Source organism: Eschrichtius robustus, chromosome 17 (assembly GCF_028021215.1).
Source record: "Eschrichtius robustus isolate mEscRob2 chromosome 17, mEscRob2.pri, whole genome shotgun sequence".
Taxonomy (NCBI): Eukaryota; Metazoa; Chordata; class Mammalia; order Artiodactyla; family Eschrichtiidae; genus Eschrichtius; species Eschrichtius robustus.
This window is the reverse complement of record NC_090840.1, coordinates 41,515,822-41,539,869: the sequence shown is the minus strand read 5'-3', so window position 1 is coordinate 41,539,869 and position 24,048 is coordinate 41,515,822. Positions and strand designations below refer to the sequence as shown.

At 36.3% G+C, this 24,048-nt stretch overlaps 1 protein-coding gene across 1 annotated transcript in view; it reads right to left on the bottom strand.

Moving 5' to 3' along the window:
- Positions 1-2,705: 2,705 nt before the first annotated feature.
- The window catches only part of SLC26A7 (solute carrier family 26 member 7), a 208,157-nt gene continuing 186,814 nt past the window's right edge, over positions 2,706-24,048 (bottom strand). The window contains exons 15-18 of the mRNA XM_068525701.1: positions 9,216-9,316; positions 4,005-4,059; positions 3,819-3,922; positions 2,706-2,741 (exon numbers count right to left, since the gene is read on the bottom strand). Of these exons, the coding sequence (XP_068381802.1) occupies positions 2,706-2,741; positions 3,819-3,922; positions 4,005-4,059; positions 9,216-9,316 (296 nt within the window). The remainder of the gene's footprint in view (positions 2,742-3,818; positions 3,923-4,004; positions 4,060-9,215; positions 9,317-24,048) is intronic.

Below are 24,048 nucleotides of genomic sequence, written 5' to 3'. Positions count from 1 at the left end.
CATTAATGTTTTCATTAAAAAAGAGGGATTTCTTTCCTCATTACATTACATATTTATACAATAAAGATCTGTCACATAAATTACTGCAAAGTAATTCAAGTTAGACTTTATAACACTTGAATCATATAATCAGGGGAAAATAACCTTTAAAATGAAAGACAAATGGTAAAATTTAAGGGCATTTAATTTGCATAAATGTAATGTTAACTGTCTTTTTCCTGGTTACACACTTTATGGTTAATTTATATATGTCACTCTATTAGGTCCTTAACTGGTCTTATAGGTCAGTTTTAATTTTTCCCAATTTTATTTTACCATAATAAGTAATATGAAAGTAATTTATCATATACAAAAATAAGGTAATCTCATAAAACTAATTCATCATGACTAGAAACAGTCTAGCATCAGTACCATATTATAGTTCTTCTGTTATTAATGTCTGCTTTGAAATAAACGTTTATGTTTTAGAATCTTGTGTGTCTGAAACTCATAGTCAGTTATTAAGCTCTCAAAACTCAATCCAGGGGTTCCTACAGGTCTAGTCACTGGGACCTTATTATGCAAGATAAGCCTTAGAACAAAGGGTTATTTATGGTACATGTTTTGGTCTTCCTTTACTTTGAATATAATAACATTTGACACCAAAGTTATTAGCTTTTAAGTTTTATCCATTAGATGTCTACTATAAACACTGAAATGCATTCAAATACATCTTCTCATACAACTATGTGTCAGCTTTGTTAATAAAATAGAAGAAACCATCCATTGATTACCTGTAATGATTTTAATGCCATCTACAGTCCATAATCTCTAAAAAATTAGAAAATGCTTACAGTGCATGCATTTAATAATAGACTAAATTTGCACAGAAATACATCAATTTACACATAGCAAAATATATTTCTTTCTTAACTTCCCTTGACTCATGTTTATGTGCCAATGACCAATGGATTAGAGATGGTGAATGTTGCCACCATCCACCATTGGAATAATTTAATCAGAAAAGGAGAGTGAAATTCCTTTCTTTAAGGAAATTTTACTTCTAATTATTACTTCCACATTTTCTTGGAACAGTATTTGATGGGAAGAAAAATTGGCTTCACTCATTTCAATCCAAATTAGTGATGAAAGGATTGAAGCTTCCTGTGGGAAAAATACTACCCTTTGTAGTTCATGTCAATCAGAATTGACATGGCTAAATAAGTTACAAGAATTTGAAATGTTTATTATTCCCCTTTCATTTTATTACATTGTCTGCCTAGGACTCAATGGTAAAAATAAGGGCCATGTGCATGTTTACTACACATTTGCTAGGAACCATTACATCACACGGCAGATATTAGAATTTACTCTTACAGATGTTCTCAAAAACACCTAAATTACCAGTCTTTTAATTTTGTTTTCAAGCTACTTCTCAAACTCACTTTAAAGTACTTGGCTTTTTGTTAACTGGTAATTTCTAGAACAGTTAAAATGGCTTAAGACTAAAACGTGCATCTACATCTGTCTTTGAAAGTGAGATTTCTTCATAGGTAAATCAAATTGTTAGATAAAAATATGAAACTATATAATTGTATGTGATTGAAAATATATGTAGAAACATGAAAACAATAACTTATACAAGTCAGCCTGGCCTGTGGTATTTATTTGTCAATACACTGTTGGTTTAGTGGGTTTAAAGATAATCACTTACCTAAGCTCCCTTCTAACAAAAGAAAAAAAAAAAACATTCTAAGGAGATCTACCTATCTATACGGATATAGATAGATAAATGTATTATATTATATTGACTATCTCTCTGAAATAGGAAAGTCCCAAACTACTATAGTCAATCCTATATTGGAATAATACAAAGCTATTCTACTGGTGATATTTTCTCTTCTAAAAATCGTATTTGTGAAAAAAACATAAAATGTGCAACTTCCACATTCTCCGATTCCAAAAAAACTAAAGCTGAAAATGGAAACTTTTATGGGGTGGGAATGTGGAAATTAGGGCTATAAGGTCTGAAGATCCTAAGCATTTCCAATATTCACAGCAAAACAGACTAATGTCAAGGACATGGTTTCACTGGGATACTACTTATGTTGAAAACATTCCTGAAGACATCCATGCATGGAAAGGTATGGAGAAGAACGGTTTCTAGTTTGTCATTTGTTTTTGTTTGACTTACTTTCTGTGAATTTCATAATCATATAGCATGAAGTAACATTTAAGCTTATTGATATTTAATGGCTTTTTTGGTTAGGGAAAATGGCACACTTGCTAAGTTGTTTTTATGTATTAGTTACAGATGATCCTGCATTTTTACAAATGGCTTGCAAATGTTCTAAGTCTCTTATATGACAAAGTATTTCTCACTTTTACAAATGAACTACAACAAACTGAATTAACACAAAATACTTTGGTATGAAAAAAGGAAATAAATTCATGTTTACCTTTCAGTACACTAAAACTAAATGCATACTGATTTTTATAAAATAACTATACAATAACCTACAGAGTGAATTTGCTTACTAACAAAGATTAGATAAAATTGTTGGCAAACCTTGAGCAGTGGTTATGTGGTTACTAAGTCACATCACACTTATTTTAGTAGAGGTCATTTGTAGCATCTACATAACAAAAAATGTTGTGAAAATACTTGAGTATGGCCTCTTCGGGGCAGTTGCTAAAGAAAAGAGCTGTACTGCAGCAAAAGAGTCTCAGATTTCACTGTGGTCACTGAGTTTGCTCAAATTCTGAAATAGAAGGGGAAGAAATTAGCACTTGCTACTTACTTAACCCTTAAGTTGATATCATAGTCAAAGAACAGTAGTAACTGAAGCAAGCTGTCCAGCCAAGCTAAGAAAATGGATATTCTCTGAGGCATCAGAGTATAGAAGTTTAAAGCTCCAGGTTCTAGGTCAGACTGCTGACTTTGAAACTGGCTCTACCACTTACAAATGGTATAACTTCCCTGGACCTCAGTTTCCCTATTTCTAAAAATAGGTTCAATAATAGTATCTACTTCATGAGGTTGTGGCAAATTTAGTGAAGTAACATAGGTAAAGCTCTTAGCACATTCCTGGAACATAATGAGCACACAGTGAATATTAGATATATAACAGTAGCAGCAGCAGCAGCAGCAGCAGTAATAGTAGTAGTAGAAATGATAATAATAACAATAATGTTATTATTATTATTTTGTAAATACATACTGTTCTAATTGCACATAATAGGGATGACTCAGAGAGATAACAAATGCTGTTCTAGGGATAAGGAAAGGCCAAACAATTCAAAATCAAAGAAAAATTATGGGAAATCAAAGTTCTAGGAACAGTTCTAAAACTAACCATACAGCCCAGTATTGGAAGGTAACTTTGACTCTTCACACCATGTGAGTGTTGGGCTCTGCAAATAGTATTTCCAAAGGTGGCAATATGAGCTTAGAGTAAAGGGTATGAGAGCAGCAAAAAGCTATAAGGCTATATTTAGAGTTTTTGCATTTGACAGAGGTGGATTCCAATTCCCAGGATAGTAGATCCTAGAAGACACATTTATTTTATAAGCAAGCAGTTTGCACTTAATAGGTGATCACCAAATCCTCTAAGCAGTGATATTGTTGGAAGATCCAAATTATTAAACAATTCATAACTTGTCCACAAAAGGAATGAAAAAATTCCTTTACTTGTAGCAGAGGACTCTGAGGAGAGGGCCCATTTTAATAGGTTTTTAGATGTCAGTGGGATAATAGGCTAATATAAAAAAATGCAAAGCCCTTGTATTCTACATTCCAATTTTCTTATAATTCTGGCATGCAAACTTGCTCAACTCACCTTATTTAAGTGGATGTTACTTATTGCAGCAGACACTGATTCAAAAAAAATTGGTTTCTCTGAATCTAGGTTTCCCCAGTATTTCATTGCTTTTATCAAGGAAGCTATAAGAAAACACAAGTGATATAAGGTTACATGGAGCAGCAGAAGGATCATGTCCAATGTTAGCCAAGCATACTCCCTTACCTGTGCAGTGGACTAATGATACATCCACACTCTTGTTCTTACAGTCCGTGTAAACCTGGAAGAATTAAAATAGTACACCCACAATTAATTCAGGATAGCTGGCAGGAAGGAATAAGATGAACTTCAGAAGGCAGAATTTCTAGTAAAAAAAAGCCAGTGTTTATGATACCACACCACCAGGGGGTGGCATTGTAACACATTCAGGCATACTCTGACCCACTTCTAAAAGAGACGGTCTTAGCAAAGGAAGATGAACGCCAGCAAGGCATTTACCTTTTTTTCTTTCTTTCTTTCTTTCCTTTTTTTTAAATAGATCTTTATTGGAGTATAATTGCTTCACAATACTGTGTTAGTTTCTGTTGTATAACAAAGTGAATCAGCTATATGTATACATATATCCCCATATCCCCTCCCTCTTGCATGTCCCTCCTACCCTCTCTATCTCACCCCTCTAGGTGGTCACAAAGCACCGAGCTGATCTCCTTGTGCTATGCTGCTGCTTCCCACTAGCTATCTGTTTTACATTTGGTAGTATATATATGTCGATGCTACTCTCACTTTGCCCCAGCTTCCCCCTCCCCCTCTGTGTCCTCAAGTCAATTCTCCATGTCTATGTCTTTATTCCTGCCCTGCCACTAGGTTCATCAGTGCCATTTTTTTTTTTTTTTTTTTAGATTCTCTATATATGCGTTAGCATACAGTATTTGTTTTTCTATTTCTGACTTACTTCACTTTGTATGACAGACTCTAGGTCCATCCACCTCACTACAAATAACTCAATTTCATTTCTTTTTATGGCTGAGTAATATTCCATTGTGTATATGTGTCACATCTTCTTTATCCATTCATCTGTCAATGGACATTTAGGTTGCTTCCATGTCCTGACATTTTCCTTTTATGTAACTAAGTTTTGCTGCTTACATTTTCCATTTTATTTAATAAAAATAAAAACACCACCTTTCCTTCCCTATAAGAATGATATAAAATTGTTTTCAACCATCTTTTATTGGAAGTCAAGGACCCATCTGTGAATATGATGAAACTGCTTACCTACTGCTTACTTTAATATTTTACAACAATTTATACACATTCATGGATTCTCTAAACCCCATCCATGGACAGTAAATTGAGAACCTCACTATAATCAAAGCCAAGTTTGATTGCCCAACTTCCATTTATAGGGTCCACCAAGATGAGAGATCCTGACTAATTTTCTTGACATACTGCAGGGTCTTGCCTTCTTTAAGTCCAAGAAAATCTCAAGTAGTAACAACCTTACTGAAGGCCCTGATCTTAAATTCACCCAGACCAAAGTCAGCCGACAAAACTCAGTAAATCCAGAAGTTTTAGTAACAGTAGGATGGATTTGGTTACATAATAGTAAAGTGTCATACATATAAAATGTAGAATGCTGCATTTACAAAACATTTTAAGAGTATGCATGATACACCCAAAAATTTCCCTTATATTCTTCCAGCAATAAGCAGTTATCTCTATGGTAGAAGAATTGTGGAATAATAGGAGACATCACTCTGAGCATAAATAAACAAGCAAATAAACAAATAAATAATACATGGCCTGAGACTCGCCATTGAATAAATGGCTCCCGTTTTTGTAAGATAAAATGACAATTCAAAGTGATCTGTCAGTGTTTTACTTTTTCTTAAGCTCAGTGAAGCACAAACACATTGCTATGGGTGGTTTGTTGATGCTGATAAACATATTCTCTATTTCACTAAGTAGAAGTGTCCTAAGTAGAAGAATAAATAGAACTCACTCCATTTTCTTCAACCTATAACTCTTAGGAGAATCTTCCTTATAACAAAGTGACTAAGAAAATAATCCAGGGAGTGTTTTTGGGAAGCAGGAAGACATGCATGGCTGAAGAGACTCTGTGGCTCTTTACTCTGGACCCTATTTCAGGGTGGCAGGAACTCAGAAATAGTATTAGTTGCAGTGATATTATTTTAACAAATGACTTTTGCAAAATGAGAACAAATAATAGAAGCTAGCATTATTGAATACTTACTAACTTCTAGAAACCTTTTTAATATGCTTTATATACAATATGTCATTTCTAAGCTTCACAACAACTTGAAGTATTTCTACTTCCAGTTTACAAAAAAGCAAACAAATACTTAAACCCAGATCCTAGAACTAGTTATGTAGCTAATATTTGGACCTAGAATTTGTCTATATTTAAAGTCTATGGTCATAACATACATCATAATTTACTGTAACCATGATGAAATAAACTAAATAGTAATAAGGAAACTAAAAATAGCAAATTGATACAAAACTGCTGGTTTTGTATATACAGAAGGGCAAATGTCATTTTCTGCCAATTTAAAAATAAAATGCATCAGTTGACTTATTCCTTCATTATGTTGTGTAGTATTTTAAAACCATTAAGATGAATTCTTAAAAGTTTCTTTCTCAGCATGCCCAAAACCTAGATTATTTGAATTCCTCTGAATTTTCAACCTTAGATCTTAAACTCACTGACAATAAGTAACCATTTCCTCCTCTTTACTAACTCTAAGTCCTGATTTGCAATATCTAGAGAGGACAGCTAATAAATACTGGAGTATATTCAAAACAAATTTTAAATACAATTAAACAAAAAATATACATACTGACTTTTCCCAGTAAAAGGACAATCCTAGTCTAGTGTTGCTCAAAACATAATCCTTGGACAAACTACATTGTTCAAAATGATTATTCCTGGGCCAGAACCAGGACTCAGAAAACTGCATTTTTTTTCCTTCCAGTTTTATTGAGTTATAATTGACATACATCACTGTATAAGTTTAAGGTATACAGCATAAGGATTTGACATGCATACATCATGAAATGATCACCACAGTAAGTTTGGTGAACATCCATCATTTAATATAGATACAAAATTAAAGAAATAGAAAAAAGATATTTTTCCTCTGATGAGAACTCTCAGGATTTACTCTCTCAACAACTTTCATATATAACATACAGAAGTGCTCATTCTATTTATCATGCTGTACCTACATCCCTAGTACTTTTTATCTTATAACCAGGAGTTTGTACCTTTTAACTGCCTTCATCCAATTCCCCCTCCCCTCACCCCTTGCCTCTGGTAACCACAAATCTGATCTCTTTTTCTATGAGTTTGTTTGTTTGTTTGCTTTTGGAGTATAATTGACCAACAACACTATGTTAGTTCCTGCTAACATAACATAATGTTTCAAAATTTCTGTACATTTCAAAATGATCACTCCATCAAAAGACTGCATCTTAAATAAGCTCCCCAGGTGATCCTTATACACATAGGTTTAACAGTGTTCTTCTAGACCTTGGCAACACAGTAAATAAAAGTGCTGAACACAAGAAGCCCTCCAATGATGAGAGACTCTCTGTTTACAGTCAGGATTTAGATGCAAGAAAAGTATTGAGGTTGAACCCTATGCCAAATTGTGTGAAGTTTTTATGGTGAGCAACAAGAAATTAAAAGCATATTACACGTGGAAAAGGGTGATTTACCAAAAACAGCCACTAGATTTAAGGCCTAGGATATTTAAAATTCAATTCTTTTGCATAATTTATTTCTTTTTTGAATATCTACTAAATCTGAAACAAAATCGCCCCCCCCATTTTTACAAAATGAATAAACTGAGATCCAGACAGGTTAGACAATTTTCCTAACACCTCCCAGCAGGTGTGATAGATCTGAGACTACACTCTGTCACATAGTAAGCTGCTTCTCTTCACATAGTCCCACCCCATCTTTACAGGAAAGCCAGACTGAAGCTGACCTTTGTACTATCTTGAGTTTGAAAGGTTGGACATTTCAAATTTAAAATATGAATGAATAGAAACAGTTATGCAACACCATGGGAAAGCGATCATAATCTACAATGTGAGACCTTCTAAAGACTACTGGTTTTAACTCTTTAAAAGTCAATGTCCAATTTTGACTTCTGGCCATGAAGAGTAATTAGTATAAAGACTATCCTATCGTCCGTAAATAAGTAGACAAATGGAGAAAATATATAAATTGTTTTCCGGCAATGGGAACAGGCAGCAAAGGACTGAGTTCTCTGGAAGAAAGAAAACAAATGAGGTGAGCTCTCAGATCATCTCAGCTTTCTGCTGCAAAGCAGTTTGTGGACCACGACATGATGAGGGGGGACCCAAGCAAAATGCAGCCACTTCACTGAGCAAGAAGACAGAACTGGCATTCAGGAAGGATTGAGTGGGTGAAATTTATGGGAGAGAGTAATGGAAAGAAGGGACATATGCACGGAGAGAGCTCCAGAAATTGCCATAGGTTATGATTAAGTTTTTGGCTGAATACAAAGCCTCACACAGCATGAGACTGTATGAAGCCAGGGTAAGAGAACCGCTGGGGAGCAAACAGCCAAAGGTGAGGTGAACCAAGTTCCACACAGCAGAAGCTAATGGAGGACTGAGGACAGCTGAGAAATAGACACTGCTTGATCCTCAAGATCCTCTTTCATATTTAAGGTATTGAGGAGAGAATAAATGGAAATAAGAAAGGGAGTACGTTCCTTGTTGACTTAGTATTTACTCAAAAAAAAAGGAGGAAACAATTCCAGAAGTGTCTGAGTTTTCCTTGAATTGGCAAAATTAGGTGTTCCATCTAACTAAATGGCGGCTTCAGTTTTAAAGAAATAAAACTTTTATTTTTTGCAATCAGGATCATGGAGACCCCATGGAGATCATGGGGTAGAGGACACCATTGTCTGAGAGAATGGAGAAAAACCCCTGCACTGGGTATTATTTCAGAGACCAGGAATGGTTTCAGGTCAGACTGTACCCATCCACGATGTGAGAGACAACATCCTGCCATCATCAGGCCACTTGCTCATGGAGGGGACTTTTCTCCTTCTTTCTAGAAGCCTAGGAGTTGACTGCCCAGAATCTGCTATACCAATTACATCTCAAGTCTATGTTCTGTTCTAACACCCCACATGAATATCCACCTCTACTCCTCCCGCCCCCTCCAGATTCACACACAGCTAGAAACTTCACGGCATCTCCTGAAAAGAAATCTACAGTAGTGGGAGAAATAAAGTCTATGTCCTTTGGGGAGAATGGGTGAGATGAGTATTGAAACAAGCAGGATCAAAACCCCAGAGCTGAGAGAGAGGCTGGTGAAACCCTGTTACTAAAGGGAAGGGAAAGAATCAGTCCAAACACAAGTTGTGCAAATACCTCAACAAGCATGGAGACTCCAGAATAGTCAGAAAAGGTCAATCCACTGCAATCTAGGATTAAAGAACACTTCTGATTCAGGCAGGGTTGTGTTGCTTCTTCTGTAGGAGGAACAGAGTTGAGTTAGGGAGAATTCTTAGAGATTTTTACTATTGATATTGTTGAACATTGGGAAGATTAACGGTGGCCTCGTGTTTAACAAGGCCAATTCCAAACACTTTTAATTTTTACATTTTTCAGTTAATTACTAATTATTTTTGAACTCTTTGATTTTTGAATATTCAAATGTTATCTCAGGTAATTATTACATACCTCAGATAGGAAGATGGGCTAACTTAATTACCAGTATCATTTCACAGATAAACAAACTGAAGCTCAGCAAGTTTAGACGATTCTGAAAGGAGACCTGGCAAGTTAGTGCCAAACACAGCCCAGAACCGAGGCCGCTAGACATCCTCAAAATTCTCTTTGCAGAATATCCCACATTTTCCTTCATGCATATGCCCAGAGGTAGAGCCCTATTTTGTGGTGTCTGAAGTTTATACAATTTTCGTGTCACACTAAATAAAGGATTCCATCTTGGAGCTTGTCCCTCAGACTTAGAAGCGTTCTGTGTGAGGGGCCTGAAAATTAAGCTTCATTTGGTTCATAGTAAATCTGACTCTGAATGCACCTGGTGGGAATTTTGTTTTTAATTAGGAGTTCATGACCTCTTTTTCACTAATGTCCTCAGGGCCACAGTTTTCTCGTGTGAAATGACATATTTCTAAACAGTGACAGGCCACCACATCTGAGGTCCCTCTAAGGAGTGATAAGGTTCTGAGAGCAAATCATGTAGGCCAAGATTCCCCCACCATTAGTAGGGGGAATTCAAATAAACTCCAATTCATTCATTATTATGAAATTCTCTGAAAATATAAATTTTTAATTGGAATAGTTTTGCTATGTAAAATGTCCATGGTTTTCCTCTATAGTGGCTACAGAAAAATGGGAATATGGTTGTTTCTCAATTAGCTTTGAAGGGAAGTCTGAGGGAAAATGGGTATTTTTAAAAACTAAGAAATGCTAAAAAGTAATTTTTAATGTATTTTAAGAGTGGTATTCAGGTATAGGATTTGTTTCCAAGTTTCATCTTTAGATGTATATTCATATTTATTAATTGAAATAATAACTATAGAGCATGAGTGTGTTCAAGAAATTTTTTGAAATGAAGTGAACGATACAAATGTGCAAGATCCTATTACTTTCTTCTAGGAGTTTATTTTAGTGCCAAGGATAATATTGGTAAATAACACATGATTAAAAATGAAAGAGAATGGACATTTAAAAGAGGAAGAAGTGTCTTTGGGGCAATCAGGGAAGGCTTCACACAAAAGTAAGCTTGAAGGTTATGTTTAATTCTAAAAGGTAGAAATAAGATGGAGTTGTAAGCATTCTAATCATATGGACAGCTTTAATTAAACACTAATGATAGTCTGAGATCTCAAACTTTTCCTGCTCCCAGTCAATCAATATTTATTGGGGGCCTACCTCATGCCAGGTACTCTAGTAGTGCCTTCTGTTTCCCTTTTTCTCCCATGAGAAGGAGGGCTGAGGGTAAGTATAGATTCAGGCTATGATACTGGCTCAAAATGGTAAATTAGAAACTCAAACAAAATGAAAAGTGACCACAACTTAGCTCTTCCACTGACCACTTGGTAGTAACAATTATAATTCAATATTTGCCTAACTAAAATAGGACCTAGCCCTACTATGCCAGGGCTCTTATTTATAACTCAGATATAATGTGTCCCTGCTCATTATCAGAGATTGGAGAGAGGGTTTTAAGAATACAGGAAAAATAAAAATATGTATCTTAAGCAAAGATAAACAGTGGAATGTTGATTGGTATTTATTCCTTTTATCTCCTAGTCTCACAGACACACACACACATGCACACACATACACACACATATAGGTTGGCACTACATTAATTAGTTTAGAGATACATTTATTCCACCTTACTTAGAATTACAGAGGCAGAATTACTAGATCAATATTAAAAGATTTGCTAAGACATTTGGCCAATTATTTGTTTGTGATATGTATTTCCTTGCAATTTTTTTATGATTCATAAATATACTTTTATCCAATTTGGAAATATTTTATTGAATTTTCAGAGTATAAGATTCTATAACAATTAAATATCAGATAAGCTTTCCTACAAAAGTTCAATAATTCACAAGATAAACATACATAAAATATATATAATGGATTAGATATTTCCTTACAAAGTTAGATATAAAAAACTTTAGTAAGACTAATCGTTTGCAATGTACCATGGAGTTCAAAATTTGAAGGGGTCATATGCAATTCTCCTGAATATATCTGTTTTAGAAAATAAACTGTATATGATTTTTTAAAAGACATCTCAGACCAGCTCTTTTTACATCTTTTCAGAATGTCAATAGTGTACATATCTTTTCAAGCTCTATGTTTAAAGAAAACATATTTATACTATGGAAATTGGCAAGTGCAACAAATCAGTGCTTTTCCACCACCCCAAGCCATAACCTCCACTCCAAGAGTTGTTTGTCAAAGACTTACCAGCACATCACTACATAAATCTGGTACTCTTGTTAAACAAAGAAAATAATCAGTAATGTTTAAAAATTCAATGGCTTGGATTAAATAAATAAATGAAACCTCTGACATATTTAGCAATAGATCTTAAAATGACAGTGATGCTCTACACACAGCCTGCTGTCTCTGCCTCCATCTTGAGTTGGGATGCTGTGCAACTGCTTTGAGCTAGAAACTCTGGTCTGAAGGTGCTGGGTTTGAGGTCTCTGCAGGCTGCAACCTATGAGCCAGTGAAACTAGACTAAGTGCAAAACAAAAGAAAAAAAAAAAAAGTGGCCTGGAACTGTACCAGCAATATTTTCAAGGTTCTCCTGTATACAATTTAATGAGTTTGGACATATGCAAACACTCATGAAAACATCACCATTATCAAGCTGAAGGTGTCATTACTGTGATCTGTGGGATGATTCTGCACACGAGCTGGTATTTCTCTTTCCTCTCATCAGACTTGGAGCTGTGTGGCTGGCAGGGTCTTGGTGCTCCAGCCGGGTGTCGGCTCTGTGCCTCTGAGGTGGGAGAGCTGAGTTCAGGACATTGGTCCACTGAGACCTCCCAGCTCCATGTAATATCAACCAGCGAAAGCTCTCACAGAAATTTCCATCTCAACCCTAAAACCCAGCTCCACTCAGCAAGCAGTAAGCTACCATGCTGGACAACCTATGCCAAACCTCTAGCAAGACAGAAACACAACTCCACCCATTAGCAGAGAAGCTGCCTAAAATCATAATAAGGTCACAGACACTCCCAAAAAAGCCACTGGACGCAGTCCTGCCCACCAGAAAGACAAGATCCAGCTGCATCCACCAGAACACAGGCACTAGTACGCTCCACCAGGAAGCCTACATAACCCACTGAACCAACCATAGCCACGGGGGTAAAGACCAAAAACAATGGGAACTACGAATGTGCAGCCTGTGGAAAGGAGACACCAAACACAGTAAGTTAATCAAAATGAGAAGACAGAAAAACACACAGCAGATGAAGGAGCAAGGTAAAAACACACCAGAAAAAAAAAAAAGAGGAAATAGGCAGTATTCCTGAAAAAGAATTCAGAGTAATGATAGTAAAGACGATGCAAAATCTTGTAAATAGAATGGTGAAAACACAAGAAATGTTTAACAAGGACTTATACAACTAAGAGAAAACGAAAAATGATGAACAAGACAATAAATGAAATTAAAAATTCTCTAGAAGTAATCAACAGCAGAATAACTGAGGCAGAAGAACGGATAAGTGACCTGGAAGATAAAAAAAAAATGGAAATAACTACTGCAGAGCAGAATAAAGAGAAAAGAATGAAAAGAATTGAGGACAGCTTTAGAGACCTCTGGGACAACATTAATCGCACTGACATCCGAATTATAGGGTTTCCAGAAAAGAGAAAAAGAAAGAGTCTGAGAAAATATTTGAATAGATTATAGTTGAAAATTTCCCTAACATGGGAAAGGAGAAAATCAATCAAGTCCAGGAGGCACAGAGAGTCCCATACAGTATAAATGCAAGGGAAAACACACCAAGACACATATTAATCAAACTATCAAAAATTAAATACAAAGAAAAAATATTAAAAGCAGCAAGGGAAAAAACCAAATAACATACAGGGGAATCCCCATAAGGTTAACAGCAGATCATTCAGCAGAAACTCTGCAAGCCAGAGGAAGCGCCAGGACATATTTAAAGTGATGAAAGGGAAAAATATACAACGAAGATTACTCTAACCAGCAACGATCTCATTCAGGTGTGATGGAGAAATTAAAAGCTTTACAGACAAGCAAAAGCTAAGAGAATTCAGCACCACCAAACCAGCTTTAAAACAATTGCTAAAATAACTTCTCTAGGCAGGGAACACAAGAGAAGGAAAAGACCTACAATAACAAACTGAAAACAATTAAGAAAATGGTAATAGGAATATACATATCCATAAATATCTTAAATGTAAATGGATAAAATGCTCCCACCAAAAGACAGAGGCCAGTTGAATGGATACAAAAATAAGACCCGTATATATGCTGTCTACAAGAGACCCACTTCAGACTAGGGACACATACATCCTGAAAGTGAGGGGATGGAAAAAGATATTCCATGCAAATGGAAAATCAAAAGAAAGCTGGAGTAGAAATACTCATATAAGACTAAAAAGACTTTAAAATAAAGACTATTACAAGAGACAAAGAAGGACACTACATAATGATCAAGGGATCAATCCAGGAAGAAGATAAAGCAATTGTAAATATTTATGCACCCAACATAGGAGCACCTCAATACATAAGGCAAGTGCTAACAGCCATAAAAGGGGAAATCAACAGTAACACAATCATAGTAGGGGACTTTAACACCCCACTTTCACCAATAGACAGATCATCCAAAATGCAAATAAGGAAGGAAACACAAGCTTTAAATGATGCATTAAACAAGATGGACTTAATTGATATTTATAGGACATTCCATGCAAAAACAACAGAATATGCTTTCTTCTCAAGTGCTCATGGAACATTCTCCAGGATAGATCATATCTTGGGTCACAAATCAAGCCTTGGTAAATTTAAGAACATTGAAATTCTATCAAGTATCTTTTCTGACCGCAATGCTATAAGACTAGTTACCAATTACAGGAAAATATCTGTAAATAATACAAACACATAGAGGCTAAACAATACACTACTTAATAACCAAGAGATAACTGAAGAAAACAAAGAGGAAGTCAAAAAACCTAGAAACAAATGACAATGAAAACACACAGACCCAAAACCTTTGGGATGCAACAAAAGCAGTTCTAAGAGGGAAATTTATAGCATTACAATCCTACCTCAAGAAACAAGAAACATCTCAAATAAAAAACCTAACATTACACCTAAAGCAATTAGAGGAAGAAGAACAAAAAAGCCCCAGAGTTATCAGAAGGAAGCAAATCATAAAGAACAGATCAGAAATAAATGAAAAAGAAATGAAGGAAACCATAACAAAGATCAGTAAAATTAAAAGCTGGTTCTTTGAGAAAATAAATAAAGTTGATAAACCATTAACCAGACTCATCAAGAAAATAAAAAGGGAGAAGACTCAAACCAATAGAATTTGAAATGAAAAAGGAGAAGGAACAACTGATACTGCAGAAATACCAATGATCATGAGTGATTACTACAGGCAACTATATGCCAATAAAATGCACAACCTCTTCCAAAATATAGCACAGGGAGGAACACTCCCAAACTCATTCTACAATGCCACCATCACCCTGATACCAAAACCGAACAAAGATGTCACAAAGAAAGAAAACTACAGGCCAATATCACTGATGAACATAGATGCAAAAATCCTCAAGAAAATATTAGCAAGCAGAATCCAACAGCACATTAAAAGGATGATAAACCATGATCAACTGGGGTTTATCCCAGGAATGCAAGGATTCTTCACTATATGCAAATCGATCAATGTGATACACCATATTAACAAATTGGAGGAGAAAATCCATATGATCGTCTCAATAGATGGAGAAAAAACTTTTGACAAAATTCAACACCCATTTATGATAAAAACCTCTGGAAAGTAAGCAAAGAGGAAACTTACCTCAAAAGGCCATATATGCCAAACCCACAGCCAACCTTGCTCTCAATGGTGAAAAATTGAAACCACTTCCTCCAAGATCAGGAATAAGACAAGGTGGTCCCTTCTCACCACTATTATTCAACATAGTTTTGGAAGTTTTAGCCACAGCCATCAGAGAAGAAAAAGAGATAAAAGAAATCCAAAGAGGAAAAGAAGAAGTAAAGCTGTCACTGTTTGCATATGACATGATACTATACATAGACAATCCTAAAGATGATATCAGAAAACTTCTAGAGCTAATCAATGAATTTGGTAAAGTAGCAGGATACAGTGTTAATGTACAGAAATCTCTTGCATTCCTATACATTAATGATGAAAAATCTGAAAGATAAATTAAGGAAACACTCCCATTTACCATTGTAACAAACAGAATAAAATACCTAGTAATAAACCTACCTAAGGAGAAAAAAGACCTGTATGCAGAAAACTATAAGACACTGATGAAAGAAGTTAAAGATGATACAAGCAGATGGAGAGATATACTATGTCTTAGATTGGAAGAATCAACATTGTGAAAATGACTATACTACCCAAAGAAATCTACAGATTCAGTGCAATCCCTATCAAACTACCACTGGCATTTTTCACAGAACTAGAACAAAAAATTTCACAATTTGTATGGAAACACAAAAGACCCTGAATAGCCAAAGCAATCTTGAGAAAAAAAAAAAAAAAAAGGAGCTGGAGGAATCAGGCTCCCAGAGTTCAGACTATACTACAAGGCTACAGTAATCAAGACAGTATGATACTGGCACAAAAACAGAAATATAGATCAATGGGACAGGATATAAAGCCCAGAGATAAACCCACGCACTTATGGTCACCTTATTTTTGATAAAGGAGGCAAGAATATACAATGGAGGAAAGACAGCCTCTTAAATAAGTGGTACTGGGGAAACTGGACAGCTACATGTAAAAGAATGCAATCAAAATACTCCCTAACACCATACACAAAAATAAACTCAAAATGGATTAAAGACCTAAATGAAAGGTCAGACACTATAAAACTCTTAGAGGAAAACATAGGCAGAACACCCTATGACATAAATCACAGCAAGATCCTTTTTGACCCACCTCCTGGAGAAATGGATATAAAAACAAAAATAAACAAATGGGACCTAATGAAAGTTAAAAACTTTTGCACAGCAAAGGAATCCAAAAACAAGATGAAAAGACAGCCCTCAGAATGGAAGAACATTTCTGCAAATGAAGCAACTGATAAAGGATTAATCTCCAAGATTTACAAGCAGCTCATGCAGCTCAATATCAAAAAAACATATAACCAATCCAAAAATTGGCAGAAAACCTAAATAGACATTTCTCCAAAGAAGGTATACAGATTGCCAACAAACACATGAAAGGATGCTCAACATCACTAATCATTAGAGAAATGCAAATCAAAACTACAATGAGGTATCACCTCACAGCAGTCAGAATAGCCATCATCAAAATATCTACAAACAATAAATGCTGGAGAGGGTGTGGAGAAAAGGGAACCCTGTTGCACTGCTGGTAGGCATGTAAATTGATACAGCCACTATGGAAAACAGTGTGAAGGTTCCTTAAAAAACTAAAAATAGACCTACCATAAGACCCAGCAATCCCACTACTGGGCATATACCCTGAGAAAACCATAATTCAAAAAGAGTCATGTACCACAATGTTCATTGCAGCTCTATTTACAAGACCAGGACACGGAAGCAACCTAAGTGTCCATTGCCAGATGAATGGATAAAGATGTGGTACATATATACAATGGAATATTACTCAGCCACAAAAAGAAATGAAATTGAGTTATTTGTAGTGAGGTGGATGGACCTACAGACTGTCATACAGAGTGAAGTAAGTCAGAAAGAGAAAAATAAAAACTGTGTGCTAACACATATATATATGGAATCTAACAACAACAACAAAATGATTCTGAAGAACGTAGTGTCAGGATAGGACTAAAGATGCAGATATAGAGAATGAACTTGAGGAAACGGGGAGGGGGGAGGGCAAGCTGGATGAAGTGAGAGAGTGGCTTAGACTTATATATACTACCAAATGTAAAGTAGATAGCTAGTAGGAAACAGCTGCATAGCACAGGGAGATCAGCTCTGTTCTTTGTGGCCACCTAGAGGGGTGGGATAGGGAGGGTGGGAGAGAGATGCAAGAGGGACGAGATAATGTGGATATATGTATATGTATAGCTGATTCACTTTGTTATAAAGCAGAAACTAACACACCATTGTAAAGCAATTATACTCCAATAAAGATGTTAAAAAAAAGACAGTGATGATACAATTTGATAACAAAATTAATGAAGTCTTTTTTACATCTCCTTACACAGCATTGTTCTTAACAAATGACATATGTCATATATAATATATTACATATTTCAAAATAAGCTAAATCTAAAATCCTTAGTCCAAAAATTTACATAGAAAAAGTTATCATTAATATCTAATCCCCCAAATTATATAAATTATGAATTTTTGAGATCTTTAAGCCGTATTCTGTATTTACTAGAAAACATAATTGTTATTGGCAATATTTAATATAATTAAATATATATATATATTAAATATAATCTGAAAAATATTAACAACTATTTTATTTGGAAAATGTCAATGCATTGCTTTTCCTGAAGGAGATACATAAATTATTACCCATAACTAACTTTATGGCATGTGTTCTATCATCCCCATTCCTTAGCAAGCCAAACATGGCTGATCAATCATGGTAATTTTTCCACTTAGATCAAAGATGACCTCAGAATTTTTATCAATTCAGTGCTGCAGGAAGTCACTACTAGTTCATAAGAAATTTACTTGTTGATCTGAACATAATATTCCAGTGAAAAAACTCTGTATATATTATTTGGAGAGATTGATCACTAGATCTAAATGATTAGGAAATGGTGGTTAAAAGGTACAGAAAATTATTTAAGAAATAAGTTTTTTCTCTTTTCTATCCTATCACATTTATTTCACTTGTAAATTATACTTGCCATTCTCTGTATTTTCTTGCAATTATTTCATTATTTAAGTGATGATAGATTGTTAACTATGAAAATGTTTGGGTTTAATCAATAGAGAAACAAAAATTTTCCTTCCATTGTTTCAGTGTGCTTGCTTTGTCTTTCATTTTTACATTCGAGGTTCCTCTTTTCTGCTCCTTTAATCAAAATACATGCACATTTTCACATCATCCAAAACAAAATAAAAGAAAATAAAAGAATTGTGCCATGTATTTGTGGATAATCATTTAAGTAAGCTATATTAAGAGAAGCAATTCATGATTTTTGTAAATAAAAAGACATTCTTAATGGCAAAGTTACAATTTCACTCAAATGGAAATTTAAATACAATGGACATTTCTGAAATCTTCCCAAAAATAAGTGAAATTTTCTTTTACACTCTCAGTTCTGCCATTGTAATGATTTTATGGCTATATCCTTGGGTTCTAAGCTTCTAAGTAAATCAACCAGTGCAATAAAAATCACATTGTTATAGAAAAGAGTAAAGTGAATGCACAGCTAATATCCTGCCTTATACAAAATGAGGTAAGCTGGGAGCATGTACAAAAGAGACAACTAATCTGTACCCATGTTGGATGTGGTAAATGATGGGCTTTATCTACAAAACACAACATTTCAGAAAGAAATTAACCACCAGGTGTAGGTGAGCAATTAACTCCAGACTGTGCAAGCCAGCTCTTTCCTGCGGAATATTCATTAACTCTTTTTATTAAAAAGTATTCATAGTTGCATAATTTAGGAGTGCTTCTTTTATACTTCAAAATGTTCTTGACAGTCTGTGAGTCATTCATAATTTTTTAAAAGAAGGCATTTTCTGTTGATATCAAGTAACTATTGAGAAACAGATTTACATCTCAAACTTTTCAAGAAAACAAGGATATCAGAAATATTTAGGACAAACCAAAACACTATCATTTGAAAACATGTGCACATATTATTGAGCATCTCTCTAATTCACTCATTCATTCATTCATTCAAGCAGTCAATCAATATAGAAGTATTGGGTGCTTAGTCTAATCATTGTCCTAAGAAATACAAGCAGAATGATGGACAAGAGAGATGATGGTCCTTACCCTCAATAGACTCACAACCAAGCTAGGAAACCAGTCAGTTGAACTAGTAATCTGAAGTGTTACAAAGACTGGGAAAGTTATGCAGAAAGTGCTAAGGAGGTACAGGATAGACCTGATATTATAGACAGAATAATGACCCCCAATTATGTCCATATCTTAATCCCTAGAACCTGTGGAATATGTTGCCTTACATGGCAAAAGGAATTTTGCAGACTTGATTAAATTAAGGATCCTGAGATGAGCAGATTACCCTGGATTATTGCGGTGAGGGAGGTCCAATGTAATTACAAGGGTTCTTATGAGAGGGAGACAGGAGGGTCAGAGTCAAAGAGGGAGATATGGTGATAGAAGAAGAGGTCAGAGAGATATGAAAATGCCAACACTGCTGGTTTGAAGATGGAGAAAGGGGTCATGAGCCAAGGAATGTGGATGGCCTCCAGAAATTGAAAAGGACAAGGAAGTAAAATTGTTCTCCCCTAGAGTCTCCAGACAAAATACAGCTGGTTTGGGGAACTGGAAGCGGGGGGGCAGTTGAGGGAGGGGAGCTAATTTTGGTTTCAGCATCCATGATGACAGAAATCATGCCTGCTTTCTTCATCCTTGAATATACAGCATCCGTCATTGTGCCTAGGACTCAGAAAATGTCCATTAAATATAAAAATATTTGCTGAGTGAACAAGGACATGATAATACAGGAATGAAAGGAAGAATGGGACATGTAACCTGAGATTTGGAGGATAGTTTGAAGTTAAGCAGGTAAGAAGGTGGTGGAGGGAGACCTTCAAGATGTCAGAAGAGTAAGACGTGGAGATCACCTTCCTCCCCACAAATACATCAGAAATACATCTACATGTGGTACAACTCCTACAGAACACCTACTGAATGCTGGCAGAAGACCTCAGACTTCCCAAAAGGCAAGAAACTCCCCACGTACCTGGGTAGGGCAAAAGAAAAAAGAAAAAACAGAGACAAAAGAATAGGGATGGGACCTGCACGAGTGGGAAGGAGCTGTGAAGGAGGAAAAGTTTCCACACACTAGGAAGCCACTTCACTGGTGGAGACGGGGGGCAGGTTGGCAGGGGGGAAGATTCAGAGCCACGAAGGAGAGTACAGCAACAGGGGTGCAGAAGGCAAAGCAGACAGATTCCCACAAAGAGGATTGGTGCCGACCAGCACTCACCAGCCTGAGGACCTTGTCTGCTCACTCACCAGGAAGGGTGGGGTCTGGGAGCTGAAGCTCGGCCTTCGGAGGTCAGATCCCAGGGAGAGGACTGGGGTTGGCTGCGTGAACACAGCCTGAAGGGGGCTAGTGCACGACATCTAGCCGGAATGGAGTCCAGGAAAATGTCTGGACGTGCCTAAGAGGCAAGAGACCATTGTTTCACGGTGCGTGAGGAGAGGGGATTCAGAGCACCGCCTAAATGAGCTCCAGAGATGGGCGCGAGGCAGGGCTATCAGTGCAGACACCAGAGACAGGCATGAAATGCTAAGGCTGCTGCTGCAGCCACCAAGAAGCCTGTGTGCAAGCAAAGGTCGCTATCCACACCTCCCCTCCCAGGAGCCTGTGGAGCCGGCCACTGCCAGGGTCCTGTGATCCAGGGACAATTTCCCTGGGAGAAAACATGGCATGCCACAGGCTGTTGCAATGTCATGCTGGCCTCTGCTGCCACAGGATTACCCCACACTCCGTACCCCTCCCTGCCCCTGGCCTGAGTGAGCTAGAGTCCCCTAATCAGCTACTACTTTAACCCCATCCTGTCTGAGTGAAGAACAGACGCCCTCAGGTGATCTACATGCAGAGGCATGGCCAAATACGAAGCTGAACCCCAGGAGCTGTGTGAACAAAGAAGAGAAAGGGAAATTTCTCCAAGCAGGCTCAGGAACAGTGGCTTAAATCGCCACAATCAACTTGATGTACCTTGAATCTGTGGAATACTTGAATAGACAATGAATCATCCCAAAATTGAGGGAGTGGACCTTGGGAGCAAAGATATGTATATTTTTTTCCTTCTTCTCTTTTTCTGAGTGTGTATTTGTATGCTTATTTGTGTGATTTTGTCTGTATAGCTTTGCTTTTACCATTTGTCCTAGGGTCCTGTCTGTCCATTTTTTTTTAATTACTATTTAATTTTTAATAAATATGTTTTACTTTTTATTTTAATAACTTTATTTTATTGTCTTTATTTTTTTCTCCCTTTTCTGCTGAACCATGTGGCTGACAGGGTCTTGGTGCTACACCAAGGTGTCGGGCCTGTGCCTCTGAGGTGGGAGAGCCGAGTTCAGGACATTGGTCCACCAGAGACCTCCTGGCTACATGTACTATCAAATGGCAAAAGCCCTCCCAGAGATCTCCATCTCAACGCTAAGACGCAGCTCCACTCAATGATCAGCAAGCTACAGTGCTGGACAACCTATGCCAAACAAGTAGTAAGACAGGAACACAACCCCACCCACTAGCAGAGAGGCTGCCTAAAATCATGAAAAGGTCACAGACACCCCAAAACAAACCACCGGAAGCAGTCCTGCCCACCAGAAAGACAAGATAAAGTCTCATCCACCAGAACACAGGCACCAGTCCCCTCCACCAGGAAGCCTACACAACCTACTAAACCAACCTTAGCCACTGGGGGCAGACACCAAAACCAAAAGGAACTATGAACTTGCAGCCTGTGGGAAGGAGACCCTAAACACAGTAAGTGAAGCAAAATGCAACAACAAAGAAACACACAGCAGAAGAAAGAGCAAGGTAAAAACCCACTAGACCAAACAAATAGGCAGTCTACCTGAAAAAAAATTCAGAGTAATGATAGTAAAGATGATCCAAGCTCTTGGAAATAGAATGGAGAAAATATACGAAAGGTTTAACAAAGACCTGGAAGAACTAAAGAGCAAACAAACAATGATGAACAACACAACTAATGAAATTAAAAATTTTCCAGAAGGAATCAATAGCAGAATAACTGAGGAAGAAAAACTGAAAAGTGACCTGGAAGATAAAATACTGGAAGTAACTACTGCAGAGCAAAAAAAAGAAAAAAGAATGAAAAGTATTGAGGACAGTCTTAGAGACATCTGGGACAACAATAAAGACACCAACATTTGAATTATAGGGGTCCCAGAAGAAGAAGAGAAAAACAAAGGGACTGAGAAAATATTTGAAGAGATTATGGTTGAAAACTTCCTTAATATGGTAAAGGAAATAGTTAATCAAGTACAAGAAGCACAGAGAGTCCCATACAGGATAAATCCAAGGGGAAAAACACCAAGACACATATTAATCAAACTATCAAAAATTAAATACAAAGAAAAAGTATTAAAAGCAGCAAGGGAAAAAAAACCAAATAACATACAAGGGAATGCCCATAAGGTTAACAGCTGATCTTTCAGCAAAAACTCTGCAAGCCAGAAGGGAGTGGCAAGACATATTGAAAGTGATGAAAGGGAAAAACATACAACCAAGATTACTCTATGCAGCAAGGATCTCATTCACATTCGACGGAGAAATTAAAACATTTACAGACAAGCAAAAGCTAAGAGAATTCAGCACCACCAAACCAGCTTTACAACAAATGCTAAAGGAACTTCTCTAGGCAGGAAACACAAGAAAAGGAAAAGACCTACAATAACAAACCCAAAACAATTAAGAAAATGGTAATAGGAACATACATATCGGTAACTACTTTAAGTGTAAATGGATTAAGGGCTCCCACCAAGAGACATAGACTGGCTGAATGGATACAAAAACAAGACCTGTATATATGCTGTCTACAAGAGACCCACTTCACACCTAGGGACACATACATTCTGAAAGTGAGGGGATGGAAAAAGATATTCCATGCAAATGGAAATCAAAAGAAAACAGGAGTAGCAATTCTCATATCAGACAAAATACATTTTACAATAAAGACTATTACAAGAGACAAAGAAGGACACTACATAATGATCAAGGGATCAATCCAAGAAGAAGATATAACAATTGTAAATATTTATGCCCCCAACATAGGAGCCCTCAATACATAAGGCAAATACTAACAGCCATGAAAGGGGAAATCGACAGTAACACAATCATACTAGTGGTATTTGACACCCCACTTTCACCAATGGACAGATCATCCAAAATGAAAATAAATAAGGAAACACAAGTTTTAAATGATACATTAAACAAGATGGACTTAATTGATATTTATAGGACATTCCATCCAAAAACAACAGAATACACTTTCTTCACAAGTACTCATGAAACATTCTCCAGGATACATCATATCTTAGGTCACAAATGAAGCTGTGGTAACTTTAAGAAAATTGAAATTGTATCACGTATGTTTTCCGACCACAATGCTATGAGACTAGATATCAATTACAGGAAAAAATCTGTAAATATTACAAATACGTGGAGGTTAAACAATACACTATATAATAACCAAGAGATCACTGAAGAAATCAAAGAGGAAATCAAAAGAAACCTAGAAACAAATGAAAATGAAAACACACAAACCTAAAACCGATGGGATGC